At 36.9% G+C, this 26,504-nt stretch overlaps 1 protein-coding gene across 2 annotated transcripts; it reads left to right on the top strand.

The window, feature by feature from the left end:
• The first annotated feature begins 295 nt into the window (after positions 1-295).
• LOC120422709 (uncharacterized) lies at positions 296-26,167 on the top strand. Of its 2 annotated transcripts, none has more exons than XM_039586222.2 (9): positions 296-766; positions 5,571-6,729; positions 18,709-18,855; positions 23,073-23,284; positions 23,406-23,509; positions 23,567-23,939; positions 24,014-24,357; positions 24,417-24,536; positions 25,274-26,167. In XM_039586222.2, exons 2-9 carry the CDS (start codon positions 5,933-5,935, stop codon positions 25,397-25,399), a joined length of 2,223 nt encoding a protein of 740 aa, XP_039442156.1. In that variant the 5' UTR covers positions 296-766; positions 5,571-5,932; the 3' UTR covers positions 25,400-26,167. The 2 variants fall into 2 exon arrangements, with proteins under 2 accessions (XP_039442156.1, XP_039442158.1); XM_039586224.2 differs by having other exon boundaries at positions 5,532-6,729.
• Positions 26,168-26,504: the final 337 nt, after the last annotated feature.

The following is a 26,504-nucleotide window of genomic DNA, read 5'->3' as shown; positions in this document are numbered from 1 at the left end:
TTGGGTGTTTTTGAAACCTCCTTGAGTCAGGGGTTTTTAAAAACACCCAAAAAGCAAAAACTGAAATTTTGGTTTATTAGACCTTTTCAAAAAAAAAAAAAAAACTCCAGAGTTTTAAAATAAGTAGATTTTTTAATAAATATACTACATAAATTCATTATTGATGATTGAAAAAAAAACTTGAATTTTCTTTTAAGGGGGGTGGATCACACTAGTGGGCAGTTCGAATTTTCTCTCTGTCTCCCAACGTTGGCCCAACGACGATGTGTCAGTGGGGCTGGCTGGCTGGCTGTGGTGAGCAGTAGTAGCGTGAATACAGAGGACCAACAATAGTGGCTGGTCGATCACCATTCATCCATCTATCATGCGAGAAAGCATCGATGTATCGCGCGGTTTGACCGAATTTTTGCAAAATAATTCTGCGCAGGTGATACGCGGATCGTTTGTTCTATTTTCGCGTCCGTGATGCCAGTTTGAGCAACATGAAAAGTGGTGTGTTATTTTTAGTCCCCAACTCCTTAATTAACAAAAAAGAAAATCTCGCCTGATGAGAAAAACGACGATGTCGTCGTCACCGTCATTATATCTGTGTGTGGCTGCTTTCGCGATAGAGCTGCTGCCCCCTTCGCTGGATGGCTGGAAAGTGTTATTGTGTAGTGGTGTTAGTGCTGCTGGTTTGCAATAAGTGTCGCGGATTTATGCGAATTTCAGAGAAAGAGAGTAGCAGAGAGTACTTCAGTTTGCTTACGGTGCTTGCATTTTGAAGGTTTGTGACTGTGACTTGCGTGGTAGATTCGTTTAATTATTTTTTTGACTAGTTGGATTAGTGCGATGAATGGGTTTGTTCTTCAAGTTCTTGTGCAAAGCTATGGAGTACTTTATTTGAACATATAAGTATTAGCCTGAGTGATACCTACATGCATTATTGAACCAAACAAATATGAATGAATAGCCTTGGAAATCCATCAATCTTGTATAGAATGCCAGGGTTGATAACGTCAACAGGCATAATGATTCCAAATCAGACAACCTTTACGGTATTTTTTGATATTCAAGTTTAATATTTGTTTGTTTAATTGAACAATGTATAGAGACAGTTCATAACTGTGTTGATGTTTCGAAGAAGCAGAATATTTGATTAAATCCGATAATACAATCTACAAAACAAAACTTTAATAACATATTGTACCAGCCTAAACTATAATGATTTAAACGATCAATTTTCTAAAAACTCTTTATATTTTTATATCAACATTTGTGTAATTATTTGCTTGTCTGAACATTGTTACCCCTAAAAAATATCCCTGCAAAATTTAAAAAAAATAATGAAAATGAAAATTTTTGTTCTAAACGAAAAAAAATGCTAGGTTATTGCAGATTCGGAAAGTATATAAAATTTCCCTTAAAATGACATGTGCCAATCTTTTTTACAGTTGAGTAACGAACAATGGCGGAAATTTTGAAACTATTTTGTATTTTTCTCGATGAAAAATAAGTTTTTTTTTCGGAATTACGCCATCATCGGGCATCCAATGTTCTATAAAAGTCCCTTTGACACTAAATTTACAAACTATAGCTGGTTGCAAATTATTATTGAAAAACACGACTTCTTTCGATTTTTTTTTAAATGCAAGGGGTTTTACCGTTACGAGATATCTAAAAGTGTGAGGAAAGGAAATTCACGTATGTTTGACAGGTTAAAGACTCGGTCCTAATACCTAATACCAATTAGCATATTCTCACTATTTCAACATGTATAAAGTATCATTGTGTTCCGTAAAATAAGCTTAATTATCTTCTTTAATAAAATAAGCAATTTAAAGCAATTTAAAGCCGAAATGTCGGTGAAATAGGAAAAATACTTATTTTTTGGCTCTGTAAAAGGAAAATGTTTTGCTTAAAAATCAGTTAAAAAAAATTCAATAATATTCGCCTATTCAGGACGCCATGGCTTGGCACTTTGACTTTAAATTTTAAAAGAGATTTAACCCGTTAAATTGATGGCTTTTGGGTTCTGCCAATACCGAAGCCGCTTAAAGATTTTAGAAATTTTCAAAAACCTCAAAAACTTTGCCGAGGTTGCACACAAGATTCGTAAACTATATTGAGAATGTTATAGAATTTATAACAGCGCCGCTCAAAAATTCAATTTTTTCTTCAAGCTTTTCTCGCACTCTTCGGCTAAGTTGTTCCCTGTAACAGAAACTATGATCTCATGAGGCACGGGGTCTTTTTTAGGGGGGTAGTATTTTTTTAAAAATAGCAAGAAAACTGTCATATACAGTATGTAAAAAAAGTATTTGCACCCCTTGGGCTCTATGCACATTTTGTGATGAAACATGTAAACAATTTAAAATTTTACCTAGTAAAACTTAAAACCTAGTACTACGTTTTGTTCAAAAACTCATGCCGAACATTTTGCAACAAAAAGCTTATGAAAAGATGATTTCTATAAAAAGTTATATAACAAATGGGTAATGCTCCGCCAACTCACACAGCAGTTGCCCCGACCCCTCTTCGATTTGCGTGAAACTTTGTCCTAAGGGGTAACTTTTGTCCCTGAACACGAACCCGAGGTCCGTTTTTTGATATCTCGTGACGGAGGGGCGGTACGACCCCTTCCATTTTTGAACATGCGAAAAAAGAAGTGTTTTTCAATTATTTGCAGCCTGAAACGGTGATGAGATAGAAATTTGGTCATCGAAAAAAAAACACTTAAAAAGTTTTAAAAATTCTCCCATTTTCCGTTACTCGACTGTAAAAAAATTACGAACATGTCATTATACGGGAAATTTAATATACTTTTCGAATCTACATTGACCCAGAAGGGTCATTTTTCATTTAGAACAAATTTTTTTATTTTAAAATTTCGTATTTTTTCTAACTTTGCAGAGTTATTTTTTAGAGTGTAACAATGTTCAACAAAGTTGTAGAACAGACAATTAAAAAAATTAATATATAGACATAAGGAGTTTGCTTATAAACATTACGAGTTATTGCGATTTTGCGAAAAAAAGTTTTGAAAATGTTGGTCGTCGTTGATCATGACCGTTCTTAGTCTCCCGCGACAGACACGGACGACGAAACAAAGAGAAACGCAAAAAGTAACTTTTTCAAAACTTTTTTTTCGTAAAATCGCGATAACTCGTGATGTTTATAAGCAAACCTCTTATGTCTTTATATTTTTTTTTTGTAATTGGGTACTAAAGCCCTATGTAAATTTTTATGTACAACGGTAAAAAACACGATCAAAAACCATTTCTGATCACTTTTTTTCATTTTAATGCAAAAAAAATTTGACAAGGGCAACATTTTTTCGATGGATCATCTATGATCCCCTTGGAACGAGCTGTCAAGTAGGAGCTTTTCTGTCAAGAAGGACCGCGAGGTTAATTTTTCAAAATTGATTTAAAAAATCATTTTAAACTTTTTGTAGTCGTACAAAGGGTCATTGTATTCAGAAAAATAAGCTTTATCGCTGTAAACAATAATATCAGCAATCTAAGCTTCATTTTAGGACCCAATTGTCTGTTCTACAACTTTGTAGAACATTGTTACACTTACACTAAAAATAACTCTGCAAAGTTAGAAAAAACACGAAATTGCAAAAAAAGTTTGTACATCTTTCGAAAAATTAACATAAATAAAGTTATTTGTTGACAAATCACCATAAATCCAGTCTCCCAACTCCAAATAGGCATCCTTGACTGATTAAAGAAAATAATTTGGATTTAATATAGCGTTTACTAAATACTTTGTATAAAAGCTTATATAACTCTGGAAATTTTATATAAAACTTATCTAAACTTAATTTTGCAAACTTTCAATTTATCTAAATATATATATGACCATAGTATTGCTAAATAAACATTTTGGAGTGGGTATAACACCGTTTTGGGGGTCTTTGTATCGATAGAAAAGATTTTTCGTTGGAATTGGGTACCAACCCGGAATTACGTCATCGGAAAATCCACCGGCATCCGAACCGGTCCATAATTCACAAGTCAACCTATGTGGCATTGGAAATATGGGAGATTTTCGGATAAAATTGCACACCCCTTTCCCAAAAACCACAATATTTTTAATATTCAGATCATTATTTTGATGAATTCTTTTTTGAGAAATGTTTCTGGGCCCATTGGGTTTATAAATCACTACAAAATGTACAGTAGTTGTTCGGTAACTGGGTGTTGTTTAACTGGGCTGCTTTTTAACTGGGCGCTCGATAACTGGGCCGTAGCCCAGTTAAAAAGCAGACAAACGTCAAAGAACCAAAACAAACCGAAATGACCGAGGGGTTAATGGATGCAAAAATTATGTTCTGTAAATAAAACAACTTTTTTCAAACTTTTATGTAATTTCAAGTAACAATTAAAGAAATATGAAAAGCAAGCATTGTAAATTAATTAGATTAACTTTTTTTTATGCATCGGTGGTCCCCTCGTTATTTTCCGTTCAGCCCAGTTAGCGAGCAGCATTCGGTGACTGGGCTACGTTTTCAGCCCAGTTACCGAACAAGTACTGTAATTGGTTGGGTTATGCTGAACTGTAAGTCACTGTTTTGAATTTTGGATTTCAGCCGAATCAACATATTTTTGTGTGTTTTGGTTATGAAATGTACCGTTTACATTATATTTTCACATTTTTATTTGTCTTATTAAAACTCACAGGAGATCTCGTACTTATTTTGAGGTCAGGTGAAAAAATTGTAATTAAAAAGATCAATTATTTGTGTTTTCGCAAATTAACGGGGATATGTATATGACAGTTTTCTTGCTATTTCTAAAAAAATACTACCCCCTAAAAAGACCCCTTGGAGGATTTTGAAATAATCGAGATGCCCTATCACAGATTTTTACTTAACGATACCTTTTTCTAATATGTCGATTTCTCTGAAACGACGCAACTTTTTGGCAATCTTTTGAAAAAATTGAAAGCTTGGAGCCGTTTAACTTAAGATTCAACCAGGCGTCTCCATTAGTATTAAAAACACATTTTTGTCTGAAAACCTGAATTTGAAAAGAATCATTTCTCTTCATGATTAATCACAAGATTAAATATGATTTTTTTAACTTCATCATCCCGGTACGAGGATCAAACTTACGACCTGTGGATTGGAAATTTATTACTAAACATATTCTGATAAATCATAGCGTTACCTAACGAGTGATCAGATTCTTGATGGTTCAGCTTTTAATTCATAACTCGGTGATAATTTAAAGTCGCGAGTCACATCAATTAGAAGATTTGTCTTTAAAGGAGTGCACATCTTGTTTGCGATCTGTATCTTAGTTTAGCTCTGGCGGTCAGTCGAATTAGTAAAATAGCCTAGGGACTTTCTGTGATATGTATTTTTTAATGTGGTTTAAAGTAAATGTGTGTAAATGCAATCGTTTTCGCTTAGTTCGACTACTCGAATTTCAACAATTGTGTCGAAAATAAGGCCCATTAATTTAACTTGCACATGCTACTTGCAGAACAAACTGCTGCTTAGCCTTAATACACATAGCTTCGTAATTGCAACACTGTAGGTTGTGAACTAAACACACAAACGTGCTTTAATCCAGCAGCAAAAAAAAACTTACTGAAGCAACAAAACAACATCATTACAAATGAAGCCGGTAGTGTACTTATAGTGGATACGTGTGACTTATGCTGACTCTGGTGGTTAAATGTATGCAAGTATTATTATTGATCGATGAAGAGTGTACCTCAATTACGATTGGTGGCAGTAAGTGAAAATGAAGGAAAATTTCACCGAAAACACTGCGATTTGGCTTGTGAGTGAGAGCTAGTGCATAATTTGAGGTGGTTCGGCATGAGAAGAGTGATTCAAGTTTTATTTTGTTGAAACCTAGCCAATATCGATCGCGTTGACCAGGCAGTGTTGCAGAGTGTTGGGGGGTGTGGGTGGTTATAGCAAGGCCGTAAAATGGTTTCCCTGTCGGATGATTCCAATGGTGTGCAGAGAAAAAACAAATTTCTGCCGCAACTGGTTCGACGGCTGGGAATTGGCCGGAACAAGACCATCATCAAGCCGGGTACCGCACAGGATTCGGAAGATGAGGTGTGCCTGCGGAAAAAGATTGTGTCATTCGACGACGATGACGATGGGGTTGGTGACGAGGTAGTTGACCGTCCCACCAGTTTGCCGTTGTTGATCAGACACGGTGACAAAAGGCAATCGGTGGACGCTGGAAGGGAGGAAAAGGCAATTAGCTTGGGCAGCGAAGGAGCCGCCCGGTTGACGTCGATTCTTAAGCAACCTGGTTCGCAGGTGTACGTGGTCGAAGACGGACGTGAATTGTTCATCAGAGGAAAAGTGAACGGGAAACCGCTAGAAGAAGGCACCAACAGTTCCGGAAACGAATCATCTTCGTCTCCCTTCAGACGGGGCTCGTCCTTTCGTCAAAGTTTTAACTACCTCTTCAAACGAAATCGACTGAAATTAAAGGACCGGTCCTGCACCAGTGATAGCGATTCCAACGCCGTTCTCGAGCTAGACGAAGACAATAGTTGTGCCAACACGCCAAATAAACCTCTTTTGGATGCCTTCCTGCCGGAAAAGGTGCCTTCGAAACGTGCCAGTACGGGTGACATATTCGACGATATTGTGATACAGCTCAATGAAGATTTTGGAGTGAAGAACAAGGCAAAGTCCCATCGAAGAATGCATTCCGATTCGATGTACTTTAGTGTCGTATCCTCAGCTGCCACAGGCACCGATAGGTGAGTCGATATATTAGTATTTACAAACATACATTCATAGTTTAAAAAATAGAAGCAACACATTTTGTTTAAAAAGAAGCAACAGGCACTTCATTTGCAGCTTACAAGCCACAGAGGAAGTATACACAAATCCGCTTATGGAAGCAAACAACGTCATATTTCTTTTCTTTTTTGCTATTCTGGTCGATATAATAAAGAGTTGAATTACGACACTTGACGACTAGTTCCGCTGACAGTTGTGTTACATGCAAACCTAAGTTTTACTCCCCTCATAGATAAACGTGGGTGCGCTTGGTTCCTTATTCCCGAAAGGCGTCATCCATAAAGTATGTCACGCAAAAATCGGCCAATATAAATCCCCCTTCCCCCTATATCTCAAAGTTCGTCATATTTTGCCAGACCACCCCCCCCCCTTGTTTTCGATGGGATTTTTTATAGTTTTTTATTTTTTAAACTCTCATAATTTTGGTATGTATGCCAATCTATATATCTGGAGTTTTTTTTGAAAAGGACCAATAAACCAAATTTTCAGTTTTTGCTTTTTGGGTGTTTTTCAATACCCCTGACTCAAGGCGGTTCTAAAAACACCCAAAAGCAAAAACTGGAAATTTGGTTTATTGGTCCTTTAAAAAAAAACTCCAGATATATAAAATTTCGACGGTTTTGTTCGAACGCGAATCAGCTCAATACGGAGCGTCGGATCGAGGTGCTTTTTGTTACGTTGGGTTCGTATAAGCCCAAGGAAGGTTCTTACGCCAAAAAGTGGCAACTTTGGCCACTCTGGAACCGATTCCCGAAAATCTGCAGATTGTATGGGAAAAGCTGCGTAAAATCAAATTTTGATCACAGGAGGCTGAATAAGCAAACAAGCAAGAAACGTCAGGAAACCAAAAAAGGGCAGGACGAAGTTTGCCGGGAAGAGCTTGTTTTAACATAAAAAAATATTATAAGTTGTCTAAATATTCATTTGATAAACATTGCTTTTAAAAATTAGAAGAACTTGTCAAAAAAATCAAACCATCCACATTAACGACCCCCGGGTCTTTTGTGGTTTCTATTGCAAGTTTCTGCTCGAACCTAGGAGTCCGAAGGATTGAATGGGGAGAGCACCCAAACCTCTTTCTACTCCAAGGAACCTTCCACCCCAGTGTTTGAACTGACGACCTTCGGATTGCGAGTCCAACCGCCGCCAGCGATTCCACCGAAGTAGGTTTGGTTTGGTGTGTTGTTTGTACTTATGGCATGGAGACGACTCCTACACCTGGAATGACTTAACGGCCTAACAACCAAGGCCGGGACCGACATTTTACTTCCTCATCCGATGGTAGGTTGCAGCAGATGGGAATCGAACCCAGAATCATCCGCTTACAATCCGCCACCTAGAAGACCTTGTATAACATTCAAGTATTGAAAAATCTTAAAAACTGTTTTTCACAGCTTTGTATCTAATAAGTTCAAAATATTAAAAGCAGTTTCTTTGAACACCCTGCTTTCAAAGCATTTATTTTTGTCAAGCAAGAATTTGCAAAATATTGAAGTTCCAGCTGAATAAAAAAATGTGACTATATATCAATTATAATGTGATACTCGAGGTGATAATTCTAAATAATTGTAAGCATATAATTTAAGAAAAGAGGATTTAATTTAATTGTGTACATTTCGAATTAATATTATACAATCATAAAAAAAAACCTAGCGTGACGTCACAGTCTCGCAAACCCCCCTCCCCCCTTCGTCACATCTTGTCACACCTACGGTAACCCCCCCCCCCACTCCCCCCCCTAAGAGCGTGCGTATTTTATGGATGAGGCCAAATTTACAATTTTATTTATTTGCAGAGAATCCACTAAAATTAAATCCGGTCGATTTGAGCATGTACAGGAAGCCCACATTCCTCATATCTTGACATAACTAAAGCGTTCACTGACATCAACTTCTATAATGTCGAGTTGTGTAGTCATTGTTTGAAAATTCAATACATTTCAAGGCTGTAATACTCAAATCTCGAACTATCAGTTTTTTTTGCTTTCTATATCTCTATATTTGGTTTGTAAACCCTGATTTGCATTTCTGGGAAAAGAAAGAGAGCTCACCGTGTATGTACGGAAAAAGCAAAAAAGCAACAACACGATTCGAATGTGTGTATAATAACATGAAACCTGTCGGTAGTAGACCGGCTGGCAGTCATCGTCGTCTTCGTCGTCGTTGTGGTCATCATGCGTTTTATTTCTGTATTTGTTGAAGCACGTGCATCCACAACTCGACTTGGATTTGTCGGTCTTGGAAATCAGCCGTTAGCCTGCTCGCCAGAGTATAGTTTCATTCGATAGTGTGCAACGGACAGCAGCAGAGGTGGTCTCCGGTCCGTTCGCTCACCTTGCTAGCTAGTTTAGTGTTAGTGTTGTTGTCTGGTCCTAAGCGTTCCGATTAGTTTTGCCTTTACTTGTTGTAGGCCGTCAGTAGGTTTTCGCGAGTTTACAGCTGAAAAACGGTTCTCCGGACTCGGTCGTCACTCGTTCGTTCTTCTGCCGAAGAGTAACGATTTTTTTCTGTGTTCAAATGTGGGAAATGTGGGAAAAAAGTGTAACAGTAAATAGCCACGTTAATGCTCTATTCCCCGGTGTCGTACTCTGCCCAGTGCGAGCTCAACATATCGATCAGGGAATTGTGTCAATGTGAAGTAATTCGGCGGTTTTGCACGTTGACTTTCGTCATTTGGGATCGGTTTCCCAAGCAGAGCACATTTTGTTAATTGGTGGTGCCAACACCAGTAGAAGCCATGTAAATTTGGTACGGTTTTGTGCAATATTGGATCAGTGGAAACCCCAAAGCGAAAATACTGTGGAAGTTCGACCTGAACACGACGACGCGTAGAAAGTGTTTATTTTTACGATTTCTTTCGTGTGTGTCAAAATATGTGTGCTCGTAAATATTCGAATTTGTCTTTTTTTTTAAATTTCACATTTGAAGCAGCTCATAGCAAACCAATAGCAAACATCAAAAGTATTAAAAGTATCAAAAGTATATTAAAATATGTCTTTTTATATTGAGAGTAGTTTTATGTTTGCAGACTACTTTAATATTTTTCGTGATACTAATGTGGTATTTTTATTCAAACAAATATTGCTAAATAATTTGATGATTCAGCGTTTCAGCGTAATTTTAAATCTAAATATTATAAAAACAGTGATATGTATTTACTCCAACGAGTGTTGTGCGTGTTTTTTTTCTCGCCGAAAAATATCTTTTTGAAAGAAAAAACTTAAACGTCAAAATATAAGTATGTTTCCTTTATTTGAAGGATTTTTGTTAAAAAAAAAAACACAATTATTTCATTTTCACAACTTTTCTTCCAAATGTGCATATGGGTAATTCTCCGCCAACTCACACAGCAGTTGCCCCGACCCCTCTACAATTTGCGTGAAACTTTGTCCTAAGGGGTAACTTTTGTCCCTGAACATGAACCCGAGGTCCGTTTTTTGATATCTCGTGACGGAGGGGCGGTACGACCCCTTTCATTATTGAGCAGAAAAAAAATGTGACCCAGAAGGGTATTTTTTTCATTTAGAACAAAATTTTTCATTTTAAAATTTCGTGTTTTTTTTTTAACTTTTCAGGGTTATTTTTTAGAGTGTAATAATGTTCCACAAAGTTGTAGAGCAGACAATTACAAAAATTTTGATATATCAACATAAGGGGTTTGCTTGTAACCATCACGAGTTATCGCGATTCTACGAAAAACAGTTTTGAAAAAGTTGGTCGTTGTCGATCATGGCCGATCATCGTCACCCGCGATGGACAAGGACGAAGAAACAAAGAGTAACTTTTTGAAAAAAATGATCTTAATATCGTAATAACTAGTGATGTTTATAAGCAAACCTCTTATGTTTATATATCAAAATTTTTGTAATTGTCTGCTCTACAACTTTGTAGCACATTAATACACTCTAAAAAATAACCCTGCAAAGTTAGAAAAAACACGAAATTTTAAAATGTAGATTCGAAAAGTACATTAAATTTCCCTTAAATTGACATGTTCCAACATTTTTTAAAGTCGAGTAACGGAAATTGGCAGAGCTTTTAAAAGTTTTTTAGTGTTTTTTCGATGAAAAATAGGTTTTTTTTGGAATTCTAAGTACGCCATCAAATCGGGCGTCTAATTTTACATAAAAGTTCCTTTGACACCTAATTTCGATCTCATCACCGTTTCAGGCTGCAAATTATTGAAAAACACCTCTATTTTCGCATGTTCAAAAATGAAAGGGGTCGTACCTCCGTCATGAGATATCAAAAAACGGGCCTCGGATTCGTGATCAGGGACAAAAGTTACCTCTTAGTACAAAGTTTCTCGCAAATCGAAGAGGGGTCGGGGCAACTTTTCTCGATTTCGTGTGAGTTGGTAGAGAATTACCCATATGAAATCAAGTTTTAATGAATTACCTAAAGAAATCTTTATTTCAGCTGAGCACAATTCCATTAACTTTTGTATATAGTTTTTTAAAGAAATCAATTTTGACTTTTATTAAAGCTTATCACTTATCATGCATTACAGTATGGCCCATAAAAAATGCGACATTGTTAATAGGTGTAAATCAGGACTATTTTTACTATTTGTGATGTATGTAGCATGTGTACATGTTAAATAGGTTCAAAACAAACAATCAATGCCTTTAAAACCATTCCCTTAGCATAAAATAAGTTACAGCTCATTGAAATTTATAATTTTCCAATTTGCTCTACGCCCAGGCCATATAAAGAAAAACATACTTTTTTCATGTTGGTCGATCTGGATAGCCTATTATGGTATTTTTATGCACCCAAAACTGGCAGCGCTAGTCCGAGAGAATGATTGTTTCGAGTCGAGAGAATTGTGGTACCATTCACGGACGCAGAGAACACAGCTCGAGATGGGCGATAGAACTATTCTCTTGAGGTTCATTTGCAGACTTACCTTTTGACGGGTGCGACAACGGTTTGCTATGATACCGGTTTTTCTATGCGCACCATTTCTCGTCACGACCCAAAACCCGACACAACTCGGTAGCTTGATCGGTGCACCAAACCGAAGTTTGGTGTGACGGCGGTGTGGATCGGGTACACAAAACTGACATGGTTTCTGCGCCTACCACACGGGAGAAGTTTGGAACTCTTGATGCCTTGCAAGCCAACTGAACTCAACAGTTCTTAATGGTGTGGTTGTCAAAGGCAGTGCATTAGTATTTTAAAGGTTCTTGGTTCGAATCTCGACAGTTATTATTTTATTTTTTGAATGTTTTTTATTTGTTTAGAATAGTTTGTTAGGAATAGAATTTCGTAGTGTCATGAAATATAAACTTTAACTTCTCGTGCATATAATCCTGAAATAGGCATTTTCACTTAAATCTGCCTGCATAATATGGAACGTTTTTTCTATTCCACTACAAAAATCCATTCAATTTTCTAACTCTTTGACTAAAGCGTCGCAGGTTCGAAGAAGTTACTTAAAAAATGTATATAATCAGTAATTTTGACAGCAAATATTGAAAAAAAAATCCTCAAAAATATTTGTACCCAGGATTGAACCAGGAACCTCGTGGTAAAAAGACGGAGACAACAACCGCCACGCCATCCCGAAGTTGTGAATGATGGCTGGCAAACCTCAATCAAAACAATGTCGCCTCCGGTTTACTTGGATCAACCATATGTTGAGTTGCATCCTTGGTATACAATTTGGTGCACCGGTGGTGTACCAAGGTGCTTTCGGTACAGTTGCTATGGTGTGACAACAAACAGCTCGGTTTGGTTTCTAGAGTGACACGAAAACCGCACCACGGCGCACCAGATCTTGGTGTTCAGTGAAGCCTGTTCATTTGCAAAAAAAAGTTCATCCGTCAAACAAAAAACCAAAAGTGTCGACAACGGGAATCGAACCAGAGACCTTTGACAAACCAATCCAATGACTTAGCTGCCTCGGCCACCACAGCTAGGTGACCAAGGAGAAGTCAGAAGTCGATGTATGACACTTGTTGGAGATTTATTGATTCAACTAACGAATGAACTCATTTGTTATGATGGTGTGAGTTGGTACCATTATTCTATCGATTTTGGCACTGAGCCCTCAATAAATTTTGAGAGAACGATTATCTCGACTCTGAATTTTGGGTGTGGACTAAAAAGTATACAGCCTTCAAGGTTACTGTTTTTGAGAGTTGTAAGAGTTAGTTCCACCGAATTTTACGCATTCTATTTACCAGTTATAGTAAAATAGTGAACTTTTCAAAAATATCCCGATTCTGAAAATGCATCAATTTTTGGTATTTTTTGGAGCCTACAATGTTTCAACGAAAAAAACAAATGCTACTAATGATGGTAATTGATACTAACAGATGCTCTGATGTGACTTTTAACAATATAGAGCCGCTGGGCACGCTTTTGAGCCATCGACAACGGTTTTAAGTTATTGATTTATTTTGACAGAATCACACAAAATAATAACCAAAATGGCATTTTTCACACAAATTACCAATTTTAACAAAATTAAAAAAACTTTCTTGATTGGGCGTTATTAAAAAGGACTTCTAATGATGCTTTCGGTACATTGTTGGATATTTTAAACTGTTTCGATTTTGAAATATAAATTATTTAATTAGGGTTAATATTGTTCCAAAAACACATTCATAGTTGTAGACCGCCTGTACACAGTTTTGGTGAACTGCAAAAAATTATCATGACGATATCTTCAAAACATACTAAACTAACACCATAATACATAAACAATCAGATTGTTAAATAAATTTAAGAATGGCACCATTTTTTCTGTGAAAAAATGCACATGTCGCATTTTTGTATGGGCCATACTGTACATGAGGACAGTTAAAACAATCTCCAGAGAGTTTACAAAAATTTGAAAAAATATGTGTGTCTGTGGTTTCAACATTTAAAATAAAAGTTGTTGTGAAACACACGTTAACAGATGTTTTACATTTTTAATTATTCAAATATCTAGGTTCAATCTAGGTTTTTTTTGCAAGAGAATCTATATGCAGAAGAAAAGAAATCGATAAAAAATTTAGCAAACAAATGTAAACTTTTTACTCGTGGAGCATTTATCGCATCAGGAAGGAGCAGCAGGTTATTGTTTTGCTTGGTCTCACCCTTGAACTGTTTACGTGAGCTGAGAGGTGGAGAAAAAAGATTCAATCGTGTAGATACTTGCACATACAGCAGCTCTGTAATTACTTATATACACATTGTGGTACGAGAACGGATGGTATTGATGAGTGAAAGTTGCTGCATCTTCTCCGTCAAAAAATAGCCCGTCTTTGTCGTAGCTAATCGGATTGTAACTTAACTCTTCTATTACTCTTTCATGTAATTAAAAGAATTTTACTTATTTGTTTAACATAAATTATCCAAGGCACAAGTAAATAACAAAACAGTTAAATTATTAGATTTTTTATGCATTTGTTTGTTATTTCTGCATCGAAATTATAGATTCATCTATTTTATGCAAATTTTGCAAGTTATGAGCAATTAGTTATAAATAAACAAGTATTAACTATCTAACATTTCAGTGGTTATTTCTCAGAAAATCTAGCCAATGTAATTAAAATTAAAACATTTTAAAAGACACATAAGGGGAATCACCTAAATGAGTTTAAAAACTTAAATTTAAAATTTATTTTGTTGAAAGCAGAACTAGATTTGATAGAATTGGATTGTTGGATTATGATTTCATACACATTACTAGAGTTTCAACCCTCTGCTGTGGGATTTGCTCTACGGTTTGAACATTTTTTACATCTGTCGCTTCTATCTACCGCGCACGAGCTGGGTGGAGCTCAGACGATTGAGTGATAAATTATGCACACTATTTTGAAAAATTCATTCACACAGTAGTAACTGACCGCATGCATTAGTGAACCAGCAAAAACACAAAAAGAGAAAGAAACACCGAAATTCTACGAACCACCTCGAACTGTGATAAAAGCTTGTGATGGAGGAAAGTGTATAAGCAAAAGATGATATTAATTTTGTGAGGAAAAACAGAATTGCTTATTCATAAGTTGGCGCCTTGCTATCGTGGACATTTACTATGGTACAACAGGTTGTACATGGTCAAGTGTTGCTTCTGTTTGTGGTTTCTGTACCGGAGCAGTTTAGTAGTGGCGTGCTGATGTACTGGACAACATTATCATAATTCTGTGCAGAGGACTTTCTACTTGGGTCACTTACAAGAGTTGCACGTTGATGAGTAGAAACGAAAGCGAACGGCAGCGAGAAAAGGAAAATCGCATGAAAGACTCGTTTTACGGCCAGTCAAAATTTTTCCAACCATGCTGTGTCTCGTGCAAGGTATTACCGGAACGATACCCAGCGAAAGAAATAGCAAAATTAATTCATCGGATGGATCGTCCACGGAAATACTCGATAGTAATCTCATCGGTGGCGGTTGCAGAAACAACATCAACAGCAACAGCAACAACAAATGGGGCATGTTACGAAAATCTAGGTATTTATAGTGTTGAAATCATAAATGTTTTCCGCGACAACATCGAGCTCATTATCCGTTGCTCAAGATTCTCGGAGTTGCTGTGGGCAACGAATTGTATTGCGACTGCAAACTGCGTAATAAGTTCAGAATGTCAATCGGTTTGACTTCAGGAGAAATTAGAAAAGTATATTTGTTTTTATTGCAAATACATATCAGCATTTGCTAATATATTTTAGAGAGTTTTGAGAATATTTTAATTATACAATTTACATTTCTTATGTTTGAAAATAACTTAATACATTTTTAACTCGCTGTGCATATTTTTAAAAGGTGGGTGCACTATGGGCCATAAAATTAAATTAAATTTATGAACACAAAAAACACACAATCACACGTATACATTTTTTTTCAAATAATGTATCATTACTTTCAAAAGCTCTGTAATTCTTCACGGTGTCTGATAAGCTTTGCATGTAGTGAATATTTTTTGGAAAATGAATGGTTCAAGATATGCCCTAGGCAAGCGTTAGGCACATTGTTGTGATTGGTTAAATGTGTATGCAAGATTTCATTTCCAGTTTTGAGATATTGACGAATTCGACGACATCATCTATCAGATTTGAGCACAATCTATAAGCACACAAAGCAAAAAAAATGTAAAATCGCATACAAAAGCATGTACATCACCTTTGTGAGGAAAGAAACTGAAAATTACTCGCTGCATGTACACTCAAACCCCGAAGGTTTGACACCAACTGTTGTCAAACGAACGACCCCTTTTTAGTTTGACACCCCTTTTACACGGAGTTCACAAACACTACCAAATGTTTGTTTTGATAGTGTGCGTGAGTGCCGTGTAGAAAGTGACAGTTCGTCACTTTTTAGTTTGTCAAACCAACGGGGTACAAACTAAAAAGTGTCAAACGAAAAAGTGACCAACCACCGGGTTGAGTGTACTATTCAGCACCATCAGAGAGGGCTAGCGCCCACAAGATCCTCTGTAATTACTCTTAGCTTTAAGTAAAATGTAATTACAAAAGCCAACTCGGCCCTAACCAGGTCCCAGCACCGAAAAGAACCTAATAAAAATAATTTTATGAAAAAAGTGGGCTAGCGCCTAAGCCCGCTCGGCTGTTAGACAGATGGAGTATTGGAAGACGCCTATATGAGTCTGACATTTCTAATATTGCATAAAATATCATAAAGTATTGCAATATTTATTTTACACGCAGCTGAATTACTTCTTTTTATTGCTGTGCAATGAAATTTTTAAAGTCCTTTATGACACAAAGTATTTTGTTTGATGTTCTAGGGACAGCTTTTGAATCGTCAAAACACAGTTGCTTTTTTTATTTTTCAATATTTTTAATTAAAAGAATAAAATTATCTGGATCTACTCTGTCAAAACTCCGTCTTCTAGGACCAAAACAAAGTCCAGGTTATATTGGCGCTCAGTATCGTTTTCTCAAAAAATGTCAAAAATTGTTATGTTATATTATTATCTCATCGAATACAATAAATTTTTTTTTTAATTTTATTACTTTATGTCCTAGCCTACATTCTGACTGTTAAAAAAAATATGTTTATGCCTAATAAGCAATCGTGTTTGAATGATGCTGGATAATCTGGAATGTTCCTTGAAATTCACTAAAACCAAGTACACCAACGAGAAGAGCAACTTTTTGTGAACATTTCTGTTTATTTTAACTTTTATCAAAAGTTATGCTATTCCTTTTACAAGCATTTAAAAAAAATATTTCAAAAATGCATTCTAATCAGTCGAGAGTATTGGGCCATGCCCATTTTTCTATTTTCAGCTTAGTTCTTTTTCTTTCAGCGCTCTTTTGGGTCTGCTTAGTGCTGCCAAATTGATGAAATTTTAAGCGAACACTCACGAAAATTAGCATTCATAGCGAAAGTTTCCTGGCAGCACTTGCTCACTCCAACAGGCGCTGCACCAGAATGTTGGTGGTGTTGGTGGCCACCCTTTGTTCTTTATTTGCCTTCGCTCCTCGCTCGGTTTTCTTCAGCCTTCGATTGGAACGGGTATTCAAAATTCATACGCCTGAAGACTTAGCGCGTTTGTTTTTTTTATGGTGCTTGCAAATCATTTGCATTTTCGGGATTATTTTTCAAGTTAGTGACTAACTAATGTGCAAAAGAACACGTTGCCGGTAGTTGGAAGCAATTTTATATCTTAAGCGCTTTGAAAACGTTAGAAAACGTTAGATCTTGTGTGTGGATGTGTGTGCCACCAAAATGATGAAAAAATGGTCTCGCAAAATAGAAATTATGATCAAAAGTGCATTAAATTTAATCTTTTTGGGCAGTAAATGGCATATATTTGCGTGCTTACTCGGTACTGTTGCTGGTATGTTTATAGCCTAAATAGTATTTTTGGAGCTTTAATCGAGCATAAGATAGGTGTTTGATTAGAAAGGGTATATTTCCCCTTCTTCACGTTTTCGCAAATCGACTTTTATTTATTTCGATAGAACTTTGGCCATTGATTCTTGAACATTCCTTCTTGAATTGACAAAAATTTCTTTTTTTTTCAAAAGATTCAAAATCCATTTACCCACATAAAACCACACCAGCCCTAATGTTGAAAAGTAAATATTATGATCGGATTACTAGACGAGTACCTGGTACCACCTGGCAGGTAAATCGAGTAGGCCTGGTTCTCCAGTTGAGAATCGCTGCTCTAAATTATATCATAAATTTAAAAATAAAACAAAGGGGTAAACTTTGGGGACCCGTGGTGTAGGGGTAAGCATGGTTGCCTCTCACCGGCCTGGGTTTGATTCCAGACGGTCCCGGTGGCAAATTTTGAGACGAGATTTGTCTGATCACGCTTTCCTAGAGGTTAGGTCGTTAGCTCAGTCCAGGTGTAGGAGTCGTCTCCCTGGGTCCTGTCTCGGAGGAATCGGTGGTAGGCAGTTGAACTCACAGTCCCAAGGTTGTCAGTTCGAATCCCGGGGTGGATGGAATCTAAGATGTAAAAAAAAGGTTTGCAATTGCCTCAACAATCAAGCCTTCGAACACTTAGTTTCGAGTAGAAATCTCGCAATCGTGAACGCCCAGGTAATGCTGTAGAGCGAATAAGTTGATTTTTTTATTTGAAACTTTGTCAAAATCAAGTTTTTGCTGTAGAATGTTGAATAAAAAAATCCGTGTAACCATTTTATATGACAAGCCCTAATCGGTCTTTTATATGTTTTTCATATGTTTTCATTCTTAAAAACACCATACGTCTCCAGCAAAGACGCTGGTCTTATGCAGACGCATGGTGTTTGAAGTATGATTTTTCCGAATTCATTTTTAAAAAACTTTACTTTTACTTATGTTATGTATTGTAGCCGCCACTGTTTATTAAGTACAGAGATAATTATTTTGAAAATATAAAGAATAATAAATCGGTGTTATATTGCATTAAGCAAATTAGATTTTTGCTCAGCAATTATTTACAAATAATTCATGTTGTTCTCTATATATGTCCGTTTCAGATCTACAAGCAGCGTTGGTATAGGCTGTCGTCCACTTCCAATTTCCACAACCATCGAGCCGTTGAGTTCCGATGTGCTGCAGCTCCAGAACAACAGTCAGTTGTCGCGTAGCCCAAGTCACACCTCCACAGGAAAGAGTGATCAAAAGTGAGTAAATTGCCGGGTTATCTCTACACCAACGTCGGATTTAGAGCCTAACGTCTATTTACAAATCTGGTAGCAACGCAAAATACTGCGCCCAGATACCAAGCTTCTAGCTTCCCGTGGCGTTCATCAAACAATCGTCATAAAATCTGCCAGGTGTTCAAATGCTCTATCAGAGAAACACTTGTGTGTCACTAGACGATAGTAGATAGGAGGACCAACCTTTTTTTGTTTTCTTGTTCTGCTCGATTACCCACTGATAACGGCCCGGATAGGTATACAAACCAGATGTTCACAATTGTTCTGGGAGTTTAATCAGGTGGGGAGAGTGAATGTGTCCTGCTTTATATTTTTTGTACTGGCTGACGCAATTCAATTCTAGCGCATCAATCAGCAGCTCTAACCCGTATTGCGGTGTACACTGTAGAGCAAAATTTATTGGAAAGACGCATTTTTAAATAACTTTTTTTGTTCAGCTCTGATGTTTAGCTTATCTTATGGGCAATACGAAGAAGCATAAAGTTTAAACAATAATGTGGATTGTGTTTCATTTCCTTTGCATCTAATCGTATCAAATAACGTAGGGTTCAAAACCCAACTTGGTTACACAGTGTCTATGCTTGATTTAATAGGCGATGATGTATAGCACAATTGATAAGCTCTATCTTATCAGTCTGAGGGGAACTTCCTGAGAGCGTGCTCTGCGGCTGAAAATCATAACTTTTGACCAGCAACGTCAGTAGTGAGCTTTGGGAATCAGTTTCAGTGCTACTTTCACAGTTAGTAGTTTGGTTTAATTGTGTTTCAATTTACAGTTTAGCCGAATTACGAATCCGAGTTTTGTGCGTTTTTTGAAAAGGCAATTCGCACACTGACGAGTGTGAACAGAGTTGTAAACAACTGAGCTAGCAAAAACAAAAACCGCTCGCCCAGCGTATCATGTGATGAACGTGTAAATATCAGAAGAAATGTTTACTCAAGAATAAAAGTTATGTTTGTGAAAAAACGCTGCTAAACACAACTGATGAACAAGACGTGAACTTTCTGCGTCGTCGTGAGGGCTAGTTTAAATGTGTGAGAAGAAAAGCGGAGAATTTATTTCAGTGTATGCTATAGAATCTGCACAGCATCCGTAAACAAACCTTTGATATTGTGGTGATTTGCAAAGCGATTATCTTTTGTAAACAATTTACTGGGTAGTTGTTGTTGAAGTGTGTAATAAATCGAGGTTATCACTTACGTTTAACACTCTACTACCCAATTTTTTCGAATATTTTTATTTTTCCCGTGTTCAGGAGGTCATGTAGAGCAACTTGTGTTCTACATAAAAACTTTACTTCTCTAGTTTTATCTATTTCTTATTTAATTTTTAGTTTAGTTTTAATTTGCATTTATCTAGTTATGTTTATGTTTGTTTTCGGAAGTACCGTCAGTGGGGGTGACTATGGGTCAAAAAACGATACACCTCTCGTATTTTCTTAATAACAAAAACAATTTAAATAACATGGAAAATCTTTCAACGTAGATTTGTTCTTAGATAGTTTACTAACATTTTCCCAAAATATGGTGGATTTTGATGAACACTACCTTAAATGCCAATTGTTTGAAAATTGACCCAATCTCACCCCTTAGAGGGGGTGTCAATGGGTCAAATGAAACTAAAATGATTCTCAAAAACAACGATATGGTAACAACAAGTCATGCAACAGTGTTTCTTGTTCGAGGGAATCGTATTAACACGCTACAATGTTTGAAGTGGAGATTTTCAAACATTTGGGTAGTTTTCGAGCAATTCTTACAAACATATTAGAGAAATGATTTTTCGAGAGGTCATTTTTGGCCAAAAACGTACCCCAACTTTAGACATCTGCCAAAATAACAGGATTTGTTCTAGGAATGAGATTTTTTCAGCGAAGTCATCTTAAGATGTCCCCTACACAACCCTTTCAAAAGAATTCATTTTCATTGAGAAGAACCTGAGAAATGGTAAAATCCGTAAAAAATCACTTTGACCCAATCTCACCCCCCAGACCCAATGTCACCCCCACTGACGGTATTTGGCCTATTCAACCACCTCCTATCATTACATTTTGCCTATCATATTTTTTATGTTTTTACTGTAACTTTTTCAATTTTCTGCATCTTTTTCACATTTTCTGCTATAAAATGGCACCATTATCATTTAAATTGTAAATAAATGCGTAGAGGCATAGTCTGGGGCACTAGAAAAATTACTGCATACTTCTTTTTACTTTAAGTACCTATTCGAAATGTTAGTAAAAACACAGCCAGAGTTGACCCCTAATAAAGACATTTTTAAAAACATTGGCGAAGTCACATTAAGTAAAACTTCCAATTTTCTACATTTCATTTTCTGAAATCATAAGAGTTCTTCTTTCCAATGCTTTTTAAAGTTCAAAAATTGGTTGAAAAATGTTTTTTTTTCGATTTTTTGAGGTGTAGAGGGTTAAATTATTTGAATCGAAGGAATTTTCCAACTCTCAAATTATCAAAACATTGTTAATGTTAAACAGATTATGGCTTTTTTCTGTAAAGGCTTGTTCCGTTGGACGTACCGAGCCCAAATATGTATGAGCGTGATTGAACGTAACAGGAGCTGGCGCTTTGCAAATTAATGATTTATCAAAAAAGCTCATTTTTGAGGTATTTTGCCACCTGGTATTCTGGTATTGCGATACTAAACCTCAAATATGATCGAACGAAAACTCGAGCATCCCAAGCAAAGTACTTTTGTTATGCAATTTTGTATGAGAAAAGACACTATTTCTGTTGTAGCCATTTTGAACACAAGTATGGTTTTGAAGTTTAATGCTTTTCGGAGCCTTTGTAGGAACAGGCTCTTCAATGTTTGGTCTAGTAAGAATTATATGAAACATTTTCCAATTGTGCTAATGTTTATGCTTTTGACAAGTTAATCACCATTTTGTAATTTCGATGCTTTGCAATAAGCTTGCTGGGATTTTTACCTAGTTAGCATAAGAGATCACAAAGGCATCGATTTGTGATTCCATCGCTACTACATAAATTAAATTATAAACAACAATTTTCGACGGTTATAGCAATCAAATATTGTGACATGGATTGTAATATGCATAAGCGTCTCCGATGTTTAAAACTGGCCTGACAGCCAAAACTTTGGCCATCTCTGATGTTGAAGGCTTCAATTAAGATTGAATATAAGTTTTATTTCCTGAAACATTGATTTCATGCGATTATGGACGGTATTTTTTGATATACTCAGCGGAGTTAGTACACTATTAACTACTAACGTACAATTTCGATAGGTAGAGAAATCATGGGAATAGGTAAAGCAATAAAACAAAGTTAAGTGTTAGCCTGAGATTTTTTGGCATCAACACTCCAGATGGAATCTACTGTGTGACCGTTGAAGTGAGTGCTAACAATTGTAAGTGGACAATCGTCTTTAGCAAGCAAACAGTTTTTTTTGTGCGATCACCATGCCGATGACTCCAGCCCATTCCACGCCCAATATTGCGCTTGAAGATAGCAGTGATGCCGAGGGGGTGGTTTTCCGTAGGAAGCATACTGCTTTCTATTATGGGTGAGTGACACATTTTGGACCTTGTGCAAACTATTCTGTGATAATGAACTGCACCAACAGTGTTATATTGAGTCTCAGACGTACGTTGTGATTGCATTTCATGTATAGAGATGGGGGGGGGGGGAGCTTTACGTGTGATCATCACGTTTGAATATGTCATTAGCGAGAGATAATAGTGTTAAGTGTTTGTGAAATCGCTGGAATTGACTTTTAATTCACGTGTCACGCGTCAACGTGCTAAATAGTTGGGCAAATTGCAAAAGCTTAATTGAAAATATTTTTCTCCGGGATGAGAAACAAAGGTATTTTGCATGTTTGGTTGCGATGATGAAGACGATCAAAAGAAGTTTGTAAGTTGTGATTGAATTCTAAGAAGTTTCACTATGTAATCGAATCGGCTTGACCTTATTACCATGCCAATTGAAGAAATGCAAATCATGTTATAAAAGGGTAGCGGCGTTTGTATTGGATCGGAATAACAACTTAAATATTGGCACAATGTCACACTATAGAATCATTCACCACATTCCCTTTCCATATTGCTTACAACGCTCCGGCGTAACTACAACTCTACGTTGTACGTTCATTTGTTTGATCGATTCCGGTGTGTGTGTTTTTGTCTCCGATTTCTTTTCAGATCTTTAAAATCCCTCACGTCTTCACCGCTGGCGGTAGCACCGACGATAAGAAGTTCCAGCCCACATCCGTCAAAATCGGTCACCAAAAATGACTCCAGTGAAAAGCCGGAAAAGCCAGAGAAAGAGAAGAAGAAAAAAGAGTTCAACAGTTCCCGCCAGAAGAAGTTCTCCCGGCATTTTATCCAGGTGGAGGACGAGAAAGTGTTGAACTGTGAGTTGAATAACTATAAAATGTTTTAAAATACTGGAGCAGCCTCCAACGCTTTTTTTGTTGAAAAATAATTGTTATCTTGATATACCTATTTGCATTTTTTTTATCTAAAAATTTACAGACTTTTCTTGCGCTTTGGTCAGTGACATTCTGTTGCAAGGTCACCTCTACATCACGCAGAATTACTTTGCATTTTACTCCAACGTGTTTGGATATGTAACAAAGGTGAGCATTTGTTCGGTAATGGCGTGCCAACAGATAAGTAACTCTACTCCATTTTAGCTTTTGATTCCCACGGTGTCGGTGATCAAAATCTCTAAGGAAAAGACCGCCAAAATGTTCCCGAACGCGGTCGGTGTAACTACATGTGACGATCGTCACGTGTTTGGTAGCTTTATGAGCCGTGAGGCCGCCTACCGGTTGATGTGCAGCGTGTGGCGTCCGGTGGCCCCGGCGGAAATATTGGAACCGACCGCACAGAAGGTTCCCGACGTCGAAGTGTCCGAGTGTTCGGTCGAGGACGACAGCAGCTGCTCAATTAGTGGTAACGAAAGTTCTTCCCATGTGAAAGATAAAAAGTCTGACTTAGTTGATTCGGGTGACTCGACTAACGATAAGCTGACGGTAACAGATGGCACCAAGCGATCCCACGACGGTGAGTTACGCACTTTGCGCGCATGTGGACGGGCTGACTCATCGTTTGGGATTTTTTTCTCTGTATCATTTCAGTCACCAAAAGTATTAAATCGGTGCAGAAGGAAATTATCATCAAGTCTCCGGTGGCGTTGCTCACACCCGGAGTGATCCTGAAGGCGGCAGCTTCGGCCAATATCGGTCTCAAAGAGAAATCCAACTGTAGTGATACCCTCTATCAGAACACTAGCAGCAGTAGTAATGACGATAGTATGCTAACAAGACTTAGAAACAGGCTACAGAAAATCTTTCCCTCCGATTTTGGTGTTATACACGTAGGAATAATTTTAGCAATAGGATTAGCTCTGTTTTCCTGTTTTCTCATGTACAAAATACACTACCTGCAGACCCGGATGTACAGTTTCAACGACTTGCGTTGGGTAAGTCTTCAAACTGTTGTATAAACACGAATGACTTTTAAAATTATTTTTTTCTTCAGGGCGAGAACGATAATATGGATGTTTACGCTGAAGTTTTACGGTGGCAGAAACAAATGCAGGACAAAAGCACGGAGGAGGCTCAAATAGTTCTTAATTCTAATTTAGAGCAAATTGCTAAGGTAGAGCTACTTTCGTTTTTAAATATTTTTCTTGTTTAATTGAGTTGTGCTGCCTTGATTAAAAAGTACATCAGATGGGAATTAAAATTGAGGTAACATTAAGTCTGTCAATTTGGGGGTATTCATTATCCACAATAATTACCAAAACTTTATTCCGATTTTTAAGAATATTTTAAGGACGTTATGAATGGTAACGGCTTTATGCCCGTCTGAAAAGTCATAAGCAAAACAGCTTTTTACGCGGTACCAACATTGTAAAATAGTGTCGCTGTCAATCGTACCACATTTTTTCTGATGTTGAGTACTGAGAAACCTCATTTTACGCGGTAGCGTTACGCGTATTGTCTCGTAGATTTATCTTAAACCATACAATATTTTGGCATGCTTCGAAAAGCGTTCTGTAGATCTGAACAAAATCTATCAATTGCTTTTAAAAGATTGCAAAAATGTTGCGTCGTTCCAGAGAAATTGACAAATTAGAAAACGTATCGCGTTAAAAGAGGTTTCACTGTATTACACTAGTATCACGAGATTTTGACTATTCAGGTAGGTATAACGCCGTTACCATCCGTTACCATTTATATCGTCATCGCATACATGTTCAACTGATCGCTGTTTATGTGTTAAAAGTTGTTTTTTCCTTATTTTGTTATCGTAAGCTCGTAAGATCTTTGATCCTGACACCGTCAAGTCGGCATACCTCCCTACTGATTTTTTCCTTCCATCTTCTCGTTCAGGTACGCAAAAGTTTGGAAACATTGTCAGTTCTATTGCACGATTCCTCCAAAAAGTATGGTGTGGCGAGTGGCAACCCCGACGTGGGCAACGTGGTTCTGGAGAGTACATCCGAATATACGACGTAACAAACAAAGTAACAAACAGTGCATCGTAGTGTTTGTGTGCTTCAAAAAGCAAAAAAAAAGTAATACAAGCTGCAAGTAGAATAGTTTTGCTATCATCTTTAACTTATAATCGTGATATTTATTTTTAAGTATTTATTCGCGAAAGCTAGGTTGCATTTAAGAACAAAAATTAACAAAAGCAAAATGTGTGCGCTGGATCGATCACAGAACCAGCCAAAATAGTTAACAGACAGAAAGACAGTTCAACACAAATCAACATTAAAAATTAAACAAATTGTTAGTCATTAGTTCCTTTAGGCCTATCCACACGTGCTAAAGTTTAGGACGATTACTCCGTACTCCCAGCATAGCTGAACTTTGATCATGGCTCTGAAATAATCGATATCGCAGTTGTCAAAAGCTAGCTAGTCACAGCAGAAGAGAAGAGACAACGGACATAGTCCACCCAGGTTTAGGATGGCAACGTTTTGGACTTTTAGTAATATTTCAAACAGCTTTGAGATTACAAGGAGTGAGCAATAGTTTTCGCTGTGGTTCATCAAGTGGCGCTGAAAAGTTCTCATAAATTAGGCCTTTTGTGTAAAGTAAATTAATACAAAACAAATGTTATACGTCTAGTGAAATAGTTCGTTTAAAAATGTTTTGAGAAATTATTGTTATGGACTCATAACAAGACCGGAGGCATATTGTTACATTGATAATTTCGGTGGATTTTTCTGAAATATTTCATCTGCCAAATTCTACATCACGTGTCATTTTTATGTTGAACCCCGGCAAAAATTTCACCGGCATGGCATGTTGTAGTTGACAGAATAAAGTTTTAAAAATTTCCACCAACATTATCAGTTTAGTAATATGCCTTGGTAGTTTTCCTTTAACTGAGCTTTTTAAATTGAGTTATTTTCCTTGCCGATAACTTTTCATGAACTAATAGGAATCCACAGACGTGCAACAAGCCTGTCAAAAAACGGTTTGATTAAATTGAAACTGCATTTTTCACACATGTAATGCCAAACTGCTGCTCCTTTTTCGTTGACGAATGTGTCTGTGATAGAGAAATGAAGAGTGGAGAATCAAAAGAATGGGCGACCTTTTTTCAGAAGCA

This window comes from Culex pipiens, chromosome 3, assembly GCF_016801865.2.
Source record: "Culex pipiens pallens isolate TS chromosome 3, TS_CPP_V2, whole genome shotgun sequence".
NCBI lineage: Eukaryota > Metazoa > Arthropoda > Insecta > Diptera > Culicidae > Culex > Culex pipiens.
This window is presented reverse-complemented; position numbering and strand designations above follow the sequence as displayed.